The sequence below is a fragment of the Pseudorca crassidens genome, chromosome 3 (assembly GCF_039906515.1).
Source record: "Pseudorca crassidens isolate mPseCra1 chromosome 3, mPseCra1.hap1, whole genome shotgun sequence".
Lineage (NCBI taxonomy): Eukaryota > Metazoa > Chordata > Mammalia > Artiodactyla > Delphinidae > Pseudorca > Pseudorca crassidens.
The window spans coordinates 106432086-106444627 of NC_090298.1; the positions used below are offsets into that span (position 1 = coordinate 106432086).

General features: G+C 43.8%; 1 protein-coding gene across 2 annotated transcripts in view; it reads right to left on the reverse strand.

Moving 5' to 3' along the window:
• The window catches only part of FBN2 (fibrillin 2), a 285484-nt gene that overhangs the window by 221295 nt on the left and 51647 nt on the right, over positions 1-12542 (reverse strand). The window contains exons 1-4 of one of the 2 annotated variants that reach the window (XM_067731630.1): positions 10694-11164; positions 9793-9875; positions 4165-4263; positions 1148-1243 (exon numbers count right to left, since the gene is read on the reverse strand). The exons of the other annotated variant lie outside the window; for it this stretch is intronic. Coding sequence (XP_067587731.1) covers positions 1148-1243; positions 4165-4263; positions 9793-9875; positions 10694-10947 — 532 coding nt within the window. The 5' untranslated portion in view covers positions 10948-11164. Of the gene's footprint in view, positions 1-1147; positions 1244-4164; positions 4264-9792; positions 9876-10693; positions 11165-12542 lie in introns of those variants that run through there. 2 annotated transcript variants of the gene reach the window in all.

Here is a 12542-nt window from a genome sequence, read left to right on the forward strand (position 1 = left end):
TATATGTGGTACCTAGAGCTGTCAAATTCACGGAGACAGAAAGTAGAATGGTGCTTGCCAGGAGGTGGGGTGAGGGGAAATGGGGAGATAGCATTTAATGGGTACAGAGTTTCAGTCTTGCAACACAAAAGATGTTCTGTGGATGGATGCTGGCAACAGTTGCACGATAATGTGAATGTACTTAATGCCACTGAATATACACTTAGTAGTTAAAATGGTAACTTTTATATTATATATATTTTACAATAATTTCAGAAGTTTTTTAAACTGCAACAAAACCAGGATAAGGTTAGTTTAAAACAAGCTAGATATTCTTGCACATCTAAGACGTGGTCTTGCTATGTTAAAATGGTTAATGAACAATTCTTAGGGAGGTCTTGATGATTAGCAGCAAACCTAGACGCTGCACCTGATGAAGTGCAAACGGAGTGAAAAGGGACTTTCTTACTATTTATGATTCAACTTTCGTTAATATCATGTCCTTCTACTCATCCATACTTAAAAATATGGGGATTCCTGTAAGAGTTCCACAATTTGGGAAGCACTAACCTAAAGTATTGCCCAGTGATAAGTCAAAATACAAGAGCTATCATCCTTACATTCTTGCTAAAAGGTTGTTTTTGATTATAATAGGATATTCTCCAGTGAGTGAAGAGCTTTGCTGGATTAAAGCTCCCTCTTTCACAATGACATGATTTTTAAAAAATCACCTCACAGCCCTGTACTGTGGTGTTAAATAATAAAATATATTTGAGCAAAGGACAATTTATAAGATTGGCTCTGCTAGGGTTAAATTTGGGATATCCTAAAAACAGAGAGAGATCACAGCGAACGTTACCATTTTTTTCAGACAGGTATCCATGCTTTATGGAACTAGATAAAAGAAAATCAAGTAAATATTTACCTGTGATATATGTCAAATTTGATAAAGCACTAGTAATATTCAACAACATCAATACTCTAAAACAAAAATTTTTAAAGAACTGGAAAACATTAGGTATTCAGCTATAAGGTATGTCTTTTCTACATCAACATATTTTTAAAGGATCTTAAGATCCTTTACAAGACCTTAAGTTACGACTCAGTATCAAACGCCCACTCAATCAAATTATTTCTAATAAATCGAGTCTATCCCAATGTTGCTTACGTTGTCCACAATAAGTTCCAATATATCCTTTCTGGCACTGGCAATGGTCATCTGCACAGGTCCCACCATTCATGCACCTAACACTGCACTGCTGAACTGCAAAGAACAACAAAAAACATAAAATTATCAATCACCAGAATTATAGTATCTGTGAGAGTTATAAAACTATACTAAATACCCAATTAATGACAAATGTATTCTATGGAAGTAAATGTTATGACCCAAGCATACCTTTATTTATTTGTAGTAAGTATGCACATGAGCATATCTGTTACAACATATGTTATTTAGTATATATTTAAAATCTACTACACTTTCAATGTTAAAAGAAGGAAATATAAGGTGACTAGAAGTGTAAGTTCTAGGATGCAGGAAGCACTCATGTATTTATTCAGAATGCGGTGGCTGAGGCCTGGCACTGCCATCACCCAGTGCTTAAGCAACTGCTTCTCTTTCTCTCACATCAAGTGTTTTAACAAGGTCTGCAGGTTCCACTGGAAAATACATCTCAAATCCATCTTCTCCTTTCTGTCGCCATTGATACTGTGTGGTTCAGCTACCCTCATCTCTCCCCTGGACTGTTGCAGTAACCTCCTGATAGGTTCCCTAGCTTCTACTCTTACCCTCTTCAAATTCTTTCTCTGCAGAGCAGCTACAGTAATATTTTAATAATATAAATGGCATTGCTTCATTTTCTTATTGAAACCCTTTCAATGATTCCCTGTTGCACTTGGGATATAATGCAACCCTTCCATGACCAAGGAGGCCGTGTATGATCTCCCTGGATGTGCCTGCTTCTCTAAGACCTTCTCTTCCCAATCTTCCTCTTTGTAATCACATGAACCTTTCACAGTTTCTCAAGTGGAGGAAAGGTCTTTTGATTTGCTACTTCCTCTCCCTGTGAGGGTCCCTCCCTGGCTCTTCTCATGCCTGGCTCATTCTCGTCCTTCAGAACTCAGCTCCAATATCACGTCTCATCAGAGTGGTCTTGTCTGGCTCCTGTAACTAGGTTCCCCCTTGGCTCCAGGCTGTTCTCCTTCACAGCAAAGTTTCCTTCCGAGAACTTACCACTATCTATAATGACTCTGTGGTGTTTGTTTACTTGTGTTTTGTCTGTCTCCCTACAGGGATGTAAGCTCCGTGACAGTGGATGCCAAGTCCATTATGACATCAGGGCACTGAGCTCATTGCCATTTGCTGGGGCCAAGGAAACTGTGGAAGAAGTAGACTGTGGTCAACAATGAATCGAGAGTTTCATGCCACAGTTTCAGATGCCTACTATCCATTCAAGTGGAGATGTCCAAAAGGAATTGGAACATGTGAACATGAAGCTCAGTGGAGGGATCTACTCTAGAGATAATCATTATGAGTTAGCAACACATTGGTAGTAACTGAAGACATATGTAAACAAGTTCACCCAGGGAGGACAGAACTCTTGGGAATACCTAGCTGTGACTGTAAGGCTAATAAAGAAGATACAGAAAGGAGACCAAGAAATAATAATCAAGAAAAGGAGTATTGTGAGCCATTAATATTTTACAAGTGAAGGGAAAAGAGAGCATTTCAAGAAGATACTGATTAATGGTGCTAAATGCTTTGTGGAGCTGGAGCATCTTGAGGACTGGAAAGGAGAGAAGAGTTCCTGATGGAAAGGCAGCCAGTATTACTCAAGGCCAAATGAATTCAGGGATCCTCTATTAAATTACATACCATAAACTGAGGGTCAGCCAGTGATTGTTCAGCTGCCCAGGTAGAGGAATTAAGAAACTGAACTGTAAAAAATTTCTCCAGGTTTGGGTTTTTTGCTGAGGGTGTCGTTGAGAAAACTAAGAGAACAGGATAATGAAGATACGGGGAATGGTATCGTCCAGGCAGTCAGACAAGGGAGGTTCAGGAAAGTAGTGGAAGAAGTTTGCTAATCAGGGTGGTCAAGAAAGTCTCGATCAATTCTAAATAACAGGTTTTCAAAGGTCGGGAAAATGACAGATTATTTTCACAGAAAACGAAACTAGAGCATTAATCAGAAGCTTCATCATCAGACAATGACATTTGTTATATGAATCTTGAATCTTATATTCCTCAATCAGATAAATTATCTATTACCTTTTCTTAGGGAAAATTTGTAGAGAGAAGTGTTAAAAATATAACAACTTCACACTAGTTTGAGGCAGACAAAGATTTATTTAATTATTGAGCAATTAAATAAATAATATCTGCTTCCACCTTGCTATAAAATATTACCTTAAACACTGGCCTAAAAGATTAATCTTGGACCTAAAGACCCATCAATTTCTACTTAGGTCATGAAAAACACAATCTTAGCCCAGTGTTATTGTGATCTTACAGAGCTGTTGGGAGTCAGTATGTGAACAGCAAAATAGCTAATATATGTAAAACAACTGGTCAGTACACAATAAATAGTTGTTGTCATCTCAATCCTCTTATCCTTCCCCTTTAGTTAACCCACAAAACAGGATATGAGCCACAGGAGTTAAGCAAAGGCAATAAACAGAGCTGAGGGTTTGAGACTACAGGCTTAGGCATCAGAATCCCTGGCTTCAAATCCATGTTACTTTGGGCGAGTTAAACTTATGTGCCTCATCCTCCTTCTCTGTCAATGGGGTAATAATAGTATCTCATAATATTCATGTGAGAATTAAATAAAATGATATAGTTAAACACTTAAAACAGTACCTGCAACATGGTAAAAACCCAGTTAAGTTATAGCTATTACTCGCAAAGAATTACTTCTCCACTAAATCCAGGCTCTTTTACTGAATAGACACATAGCATCTGGACCAGTATGACATCATTCTTCTTAATGAAAATCACTCCCCCATTACCCCTTAGTTGTTGGTGGCAACAACTAAGCCACCAAAGATTTTTACTCCAACGATTAGTACTGACCTAGTTAGGAAAATTATCATGGGTCTATATCCTCATTGAAAAGGACATTTAGTATTTACTCAAAAGCTTACAGATAATGCAGTGAATAAGGTCACATATTAAAAACGTACTTGATTTTGATCCACAGGTTGGTGATATTTGGCCGCTGGAACAAGTACACATGTTAGGACGGGAACAAAATCCATCTCCACAACTATTTCTACAAATTGCTGTAGAAAGCACAACAGGGAAACGAACGAACAATTAGGTAATAAACCATAGTTTACAAAATAAGAAAACTATAGTTAAAAACAACAAACCTGAAAAACTAAGATATAAAATATGTGATATATTATATACAATGGAATATTACTCAGCCATAAAAAGAAACGAAATTGAGTTATTTGTAATGAGGTGGATGGACCTAGAGTCTGTCATACAGAATGATGTAGTCAGAAAGAGACAAACAAATACCATATGCTAACATATATATATATATGGAATCTAAAAAAAAAAATGTTCTAACGAACCTAGAGGCAGGACAGGAATAAAGATGCAGACATAGAGAATGAACATGAGGACACAAGGAGGGGGAAGGGTAAGCTGGGACGAAGTGAGAGAGTGGCATGGACATACATACGCTACCAAATGTAAAATAGGTAGCTAGTGGGAAGCAGCCACATAGCACAGGGAGATCAGCTCGGTGCTTTGTGACCACCTAGAGAGGTGGGATAGGGAGGGTGGGACGGAGATGCAAGAGGGAGGGGATATGGGGATATATGTGTACGTATAGCTGATTCACTTTGTTATACAGCAGAAACTAACACAACATTGTAAAGCTATTATACTCTAATAAAGATGTTAAAAAAATGTTTTTAAATATGTGATATATAATGCCTAATTTCAGATATACAACAAAATTACCCATTGTAGACAAGTGAATAAGTCTCTTAAGTATCCTTATGATAATGTTCACACAAATGAAGCTACTTCAAGTTCCATAATCCTAATCATTCAACTCTTATCAACACAGGTCATCTTTTCCATTCAAGGGAAAGAGTTTATAATCAGAATTCACGGTGAGAAGACAGTCTTGGTCCTAGGAAGCTGGGAGGGTTGAGGAAACCTAGAGGTCCTGCATACCTTCAGAAAACACAGCCAACTCTGTAAAGGACCTTCACAGGAGACAGAGAATGTGAAATTGGCTGAGCTGGAGGCTCCACGCTCTAACGACTTGGCCAAGCCCCAGGGGTTCCATGCACATTCCTTCCCGGCTGGTATCTGACCTGCCCCATCATCAATCTTTGTTCCCCTTAATAATTCTCTCTCTCCTTCCTCCAGCCTTTCTTCTCCCATTTTACCTCCACAACCTAGCCTATTCCCGCTGCTCAGAAAAGCTGCTGCGACATTTTGATGGAGGGAAAGTCAAAGCCTCCTGCAGCTATGACCTCCAAGGTATGAGGGTCATCAGAGCAAAGAATGTTAGGCTCACTGACACAGCACATACCACAGATCCTCAAAATCGGTAGTCCAGTGCCTTCAAATGGGAAGTCTCTCCCATATTTAGAGTCAGTTCATTTAGGAGCTGAGAGATTTATCTCTATACCCACAAGTGAATTCTCTCTGTGCACACAGGCAAGTGCTTTAATGCTCCATGAGTGGATGCGTGAAGACAGGAAGAGGAGAGTCTGGGAATGCCCTGAAACTAGCTGTAAATATGTATGTAAATGTGTGTATGTATCTTTCACTAGGGAGGGGGTCTCACAACTTTCAAAGAGATCTGAGCCCCTCAATATGTAATGTAAAGGGTGTGTTCTATAGAAATGAACTAACTCAATAAATGTTTTTCTTCTCCGGATTGCCTTTTGACACCCACATAATATGGCCAGCATCTCTATTACCACTCCCTATAAACGAAAATGTCATAAATTATAGTGTGAAGATAAAAAACAATTTTAGGCAAGAACATGGCTTCTGCCATGGAGTTGACTATTAATCCTTAAAATGTGCTAGATTTTCTGATCACCAATAACTTTCCAATGAAAAATGTTTACTAAAACATTGTTTTATCTCAAAGCCCCCTTACCCTCAGTAGGTAGACATTTAGTCTAGGCTTACGTTATATACAAAGTGCCCCTTCCCAGGTCCTAAACCCAAAGAAGGTCTGATGGGCTGGAGACTACTCATCCTCAGACAGAGCCCTGTCATGGCCACAGGTGTACCCTGTATATCCGTGAACCCATGAGAAGCAAGAATGCTTAGGCCCTTTCTCTTCACACTCATCTCAAACTACAGTACATCTCATCTAAATATCTGTCCCTCCCACAATTACAAAAACGATGAGGCCCAGAAATACCAGAGAGGAAAGGAGAGAGGACCTGGGTGTTGGGATTTCAGTGATGCTGGGAGAAGATGCATGGCACAGTGGAGAGTAAATGAATGGTATGCAAGAGGTCTGAGGTTGAGTTCCCGCTCTGCCATTGACCCACTGCAAGCTCGGAAAAAAACCCACAGCTTCTCTGGGTTTAGTTTTCTCATTGGTAAAATAAAACAAAAGGATTATACTGGAATGTTCTGATGTCTCTTCGGGTCTCAAATGCTATGATTCTGAGCCAACCCCTTCCCACTGTTATTCACTGATCAAAATGCTCTTCATAGTATAATTTCACAACAAAAAAATTAATAAGCAAACTTTTCCATTGCTTCATGTTCTAACAAGATTTCAAAAAAACAAATGGAGAGTGAGAAAGTCAATTTCATCCTTTTGGAAACAAATATTTGGAAGTTTGGAAGTACTTCAGTGATTTTTGCAGGCCACAATTAAGAACAATAACAACAAGACGCAGACTCAAATCAAAATGCATTAAGTTTCCAGTAGTTTGAGAAGTATATTTTTATTTTAATATCTTCTCATGAAGCCTGGTCAAGGCCAACCAGATTAAAATTCTAGGAGTTGATCATTTTAATATCTTTCTGTAAAGAAAAAATGTTGATGTATAAATGTATAAGGAAATTAATCTTTGGTCCTCCTTTTCTATTTGTATTTCACTTATTCTCTTTTTGTAAGTTTCCTCAGAGCTTTTCTTTTGCTAAATGATGGAAATTCAATAAATATAATAAATAATTTGTTATCATAAGAAAGTCATGGAATGAAAATTCTTTTTTTATTGAAGTCTAGTTGATTTACAATATTAGTTTCAGGTGTATAGCACAGTGATTCAGTGTTTTTGCAGTTTATACTCCATTATGTTATTACAATATAATGGTTAAAATTCCCTGTGCTATACAATATATCCTTGTTGCTTATCTATTTTACACATAGTAGTTTGTATCTGTTAATCCCGGACCCCTAATTTGTCCCTTCCCCACTTCTCCCCTTTGTAACCACTAGTTTTCTGTATCTATGAGTCTGTTTCTGTTTTGCACATACATTCATTTATATTATTTTTTAGACTCCACATATAAGTGATATCATACATTTTCTTCTTTCTCTGTCTGACTTATTTTCACTAAGCATAATTTTCTCTAGGTCCATCCACATTGCTGCAAATGGCAGAATTTCATGGAATGAAAATTCTTAATTTTGACTTTATGATGGTTTCAATTTAGTTATTACCTCCATATACTACAGTTTTAAATGTCAGACTAATTGAACTAGTGAACGTAATACAAAATATTAAGGTAAAATTTAGATGAGACCCATGCAAGAGAATATAAACGCATTACAGTCTCCCTCTCTTTTGTGCACTATTTTATAGTCTTGGGTATTTGAATTACCTTTTAAATGTGCTAATAAATATTTTTGTAGATATCTCTTGACACAAGTACTGTAAATGTTTCTTGGAGATATAAAGATCATTTCAAAGTTTATGCTTTGTACAGATTTATGATACATGTACAGTCCAGTGTATTTCATAAGCACCCAAATGCTTGGAGTATCAGAAATGAGGGCTACAATATTCACTGTTACTTTGAGATTTCCAAAGCTGATTTTCTAAACATGTAAAGAGCACACTGTTACTCAAAGAGCAAAAATATATTTAAAGCTGACACTCAGAGGGCCATATATATACGTATACATTTTTTTTCCTACTGCGAATATTCTGGAAGGCTCTGTTCTCTGGAATTCCCATTCCACACTGATCCAATAAAATCTGACTTTACAGATTTTCAACACGTACCATAAACCAATCCCTTCTCCTCGGCTACTCTCCAACTCAATAATGGCAGTCACATTCATTACATTTAGTGAGTCAGACTTTCCGCAGTGCCTAAGTCACTCCCGGCTAGTATGGCAGGTGTGTGGTGAGCGACTTAGCTGTTTCAGAATTCTAGGAACCATGGAAGTTTAAAGCAGGCACAGTAACACCCTACTGGTCTGAAAAAGTAAATGCACCCTCTACACACGCCTCATGTATATGACTTATGTGCTGGAGGGGAAAATATCCAATACCCTTCCATTCTTTTTAATAAAAGTAAAGGCTTATAATCAAAAGGTTTATTTAAAATATTTATGAATCACCCTAAAGAACACAGCTGTTGCTTCCTGTTTTTGCCTCATTACTGGATACTGTGGGATTTTTTAGGGTAGAAATAAGAAGCAGCTAGCATTCACAACACTTGAGATACCATGCCTTTCTAAAAACTGCACAGAAATAACATCAAGTGTCTATCTCAAACCCACAAAACCAATAAATATAGAGTCAGAGATGCCACTACATCCTTATTATCCCTTGGCTAGTGTGGCTTGCCCTTTTTCTCTCTTCATGTGGCATAATTATCTTTTCCCTGGAGAATATTGAGGTCAATCTAAAGTCAAGGCTGTCTCTAAATAAATGTGCTATGACACCTGGCTGTCCTCCCAACAAGGCAAATGTGGCTGTGCTATATAAATACACAAGAAAAGGCCAGTCACACTTCAACTCACAAATTCACAGGCATGTGAAGTAAGACATCCCATAGTCCACGACTGTGAGGCTGATAATGATAACTAATGACTTCTCCAATTAAAACCTGGAGAGCTGGGTATACACTTTGGAAACTGAATAAAATAATCAAAACTTTTAAGGTCAGATATGCAAAACTTTTGAAGTTCTAAGACTCACACGTTGGAAATCTACTGTACACTATGAGATCTGGGATCTGGAAATCCTAAATTTCCTAAATGTCTTCCAAAAATTAAAAAAAAAAAAAGTCAAGCCATTTGGAAGAGTTCTCTTTTAAAATTTTCGTTAACCTGGATCAACTCTAAATCTCTGAGAGTGCTCCTTTCATATCTATGTTAGATGACTGTTGAGATGAAACCAGAGATAATAAAGCGGTTTTGTACGGAGGCCTAAGCAAGCTTGATCTTCAGAAGGCCTAAACCTCCTGCAGAGTCAAAAGGCAGATAATTTACATAATCACATTGTGGTCTTATCTGCTCTCCTTCAGGAAAAAGTGGTGTGGGTTATCTGGGGAATTGCTGTACTCCCCCTTCAGTTTGTATTAATAGACATAGAAAGATAAAACTTCCAAGTATCTTTGAAACCTTTATTATTATTGCCCTTCAACAGAGTCTACAAGTGAAGTCTAAACCGAAGCAAACTGGCTGCTTCTTCCCCACCATTCAAATGGGGCCGCGCGTCCTAATTATTACTGCTATGTGGCCACCGGATTCTAAACGCAAATGTGTGTCCAAACGACTGAATGCAAGAGGTCGGCCCTGAGATGGGGCCGAGCGTGCTGCTCCCAAACTGCGATCCCAGCCTAGCACTCACGGACAATGCATTGGTTTCCTCCAGGGAGCGTCTTCCATCCCGGGCAGCAGTAGGAGTGGAACCTGGATCCGCATACGTTGGGCCTGCGATAGACAAGTGAAGTAACGCACACTTAGAGAGGGGTGCGGTAATACATTAGCAGTTTTCGTAACATTTATGGGACAACCAACAGACCAAAACTACACGTCAAATTCTTGGGGCTTGGGGCTCAGACGTGGAAGTGAACGAGCTAGACACTGGAATGAGGAGGTTCAGAAATGTCTAAACATTGCCTTTCATCCGCCCTCCGTTGCTACCTTTTTAAGGAGCGAAAAGAAACAGGGAAACATATAATTTGCTACTATTCTAGCCTCCGGATGCAGAGAACAAAGGGAACACTCCGTTTCAAAAATCCTTGCCCTCGTCCCCAAATCCATCCCTCCTTGATCAACTGTTACTTTGGCCCCGACATGTCAAGGATGGCGAGTCGGAAGGTGGAGCGCTCGGCTTGATGATTAGAATGAGCTGTAAACCCCGCACACGTCCTCAAACAAAAGGCTCGGGAGTTGCGCCCCCGACGGTGGGGAGCAGGCAGGCTTGACCAGCCCCGGCGCGGGGCGGCCTGAAGCGCGCCTTCCGCCAGGAACTTGTTCCCGCACGGCGGGCTCTGCAGGCGCTCCGCGATCCGCACCCGGGGGCCTCCGACCCACCCGCTGCCCAACCCCCCGAGGGAGGTTTTTTTTGTGGGTTTTTTTTTTTTGCCGGCCGAACTGCTGAGGAAAAGGGGGAGGCGCTTCTGGGAGTCTTCGGGGTCTACTGGTGGAAGGGGCCTCGGCTCTAGCCGCCAGAACTGAGTTTTGGGAGGGGGTGGGATGGAAAGCTGCCAAGCCGAGGTTTCCCCCCGTGCCGCCTGCCCACCTACCCTCGGAGCACGTCCTGCTGTCCTCGCCTGCGGACGCGGCTGGCCGCCGCGACGCCCTCCTCCCGGTACTCGGGCACTGCGAACCCGCCTTCAGAGCCCGCCGCTGCGGGCCTGACCTGTTGCGGCGGCGACTGGGGCCGGGGCGGCTTGGGCGGCGGGGGCTGGGGCTGGCCGGCTGTGCCCTGCGCCCAGAGCGCCACGCAGCCCAGCCACACGAAGTAGGGCTGGAGACACAGCCGCCGTCGTCTCCCCATCGCGCGCGCTGAGAGCGCGCGGACCGTGGTCCGCGGAGACGGAGCGCTCGAAGACAAAATCTACGCGGCCCGAAAAAAGTCAGGTCTAACAAGCCCTTCGTCGGCTCCGGAGACTCCCTTGAGCTCGGGCTCCCTGCTCTAGTGGGAGCCCAGGACCGAGCGCTGGCCCGCTGACTGCCGGCGAGGCGCGAGCTCTAGAGCAGCGGGCGGCGAGGCGCGGCGGCGGAGCGGCCGGCAGCCCCGCGCGGTCCACGTTGCATCCCCCGGGCCGCTGCCCCGAGCGACTCCAGGACCGCCAGCAGGCGGGGGCGGGAAATTACAAAAGTAACCCGAGCAGCCGCGGCGTAAAGTTACAAAGAAAGCGGACCTCAAAAGAAAAAAAGGGCCTGCACGCAGCGACTCGGCGGATTCCCGTGCGCTCCGGGTACAGATCTTGGAAAGCTGCAAAAGTCACCAGAAATAAGCCGGAAAGCAAACAAAAGTCGCCCCCCAAAGAAAAGGAGGGTCTTCTCCCGGCTCGCCCGGAGTTCCACTGGGCAGCGACGCGCCGGCGGCGGCCGAAGAGCAGGGCGGAGGTGCGCGGGACCGGGGCGAGACGCCGGTGAGAGGGAGGGCGGGAGGCTGGACGCCGGGGAAGATGCGGCGGGCGAGGGCGCGGCGCGGGGGTTTTGAGGCCCGGCGGGGCGCTGGGCGGGCCGGCGGGCGGCGGCTGTCAGTGGGGGCTGGAGCGCAGCCGTCCACACGTGGGGCGCAGCCCTGACCGAGGGGCCGGCTCAGAGTGGGCGGAGACAGAGTAAGGGGGCGATGGGGTGGGGAGGAACGAGGGGAGCCAGGGGCTGGGGGAGGGGAAGAGGAAGGAAAGGGGTAGGGTGAAGGGAGGGGAAAGGACTCAGATTGGGGAGAAGGGGGGCGATCCGGAGAGGAAGGCCAGGGTTTGGAAAAGGGGCTTGGAAAGAGGGATTGGCGAGCTTGGGTACGAGAGGAAATGAGCGGGGGATGGGGGCGAGGTTAGGGCGAGGAGAGAAGTGGGAAAGGGGAGGGAGGACGGGGGGGCCTGGAGGAGGGGGCGAGGCGCTAGTCGACTTTGCTTCCCGTCCCCCTCAATTGGCCGCTAGCTCTGTTTTGACTGCCTGTACAAAGCAAGCAGACGACGGGGGAGGGGGCAGTTAGGGAGCAGATTTGGGAAAGGCGACTGCAGCCCCTTCCCCTCCCCCTCCGCCCTCGCTGGGCCACGGACCAGGGACGAGGGTCTCTAAACGTGCCTGGCTTGGCTAGACCCACAGCTGAACTTCCCCACCCGGCAGAGGCCACAAGGTTGAGGATGAGAACGGGTCCTCCTGCAGGGACCCAGACCCAGACCCGGGGATGCGGGATTCTCAGTCAAGCAGGACTAGAGACTCCCGCGGGAGTTGGCTGCAACCTCCATCCGAGGAGGCCGGGCCCTCCCCATCGCCCTCCTACCCCCACCTCCCCATCGGGATCGGCGTCAGTCTGCAGAACCCGCAGAGGGGCTGGGCGTTTCCGGATTGAAATGCGCCCTCCACCTCCAAGACCGAGCTCACGTAGCCGCGGGGAGCCTTGGCAGCTTGCAGGCG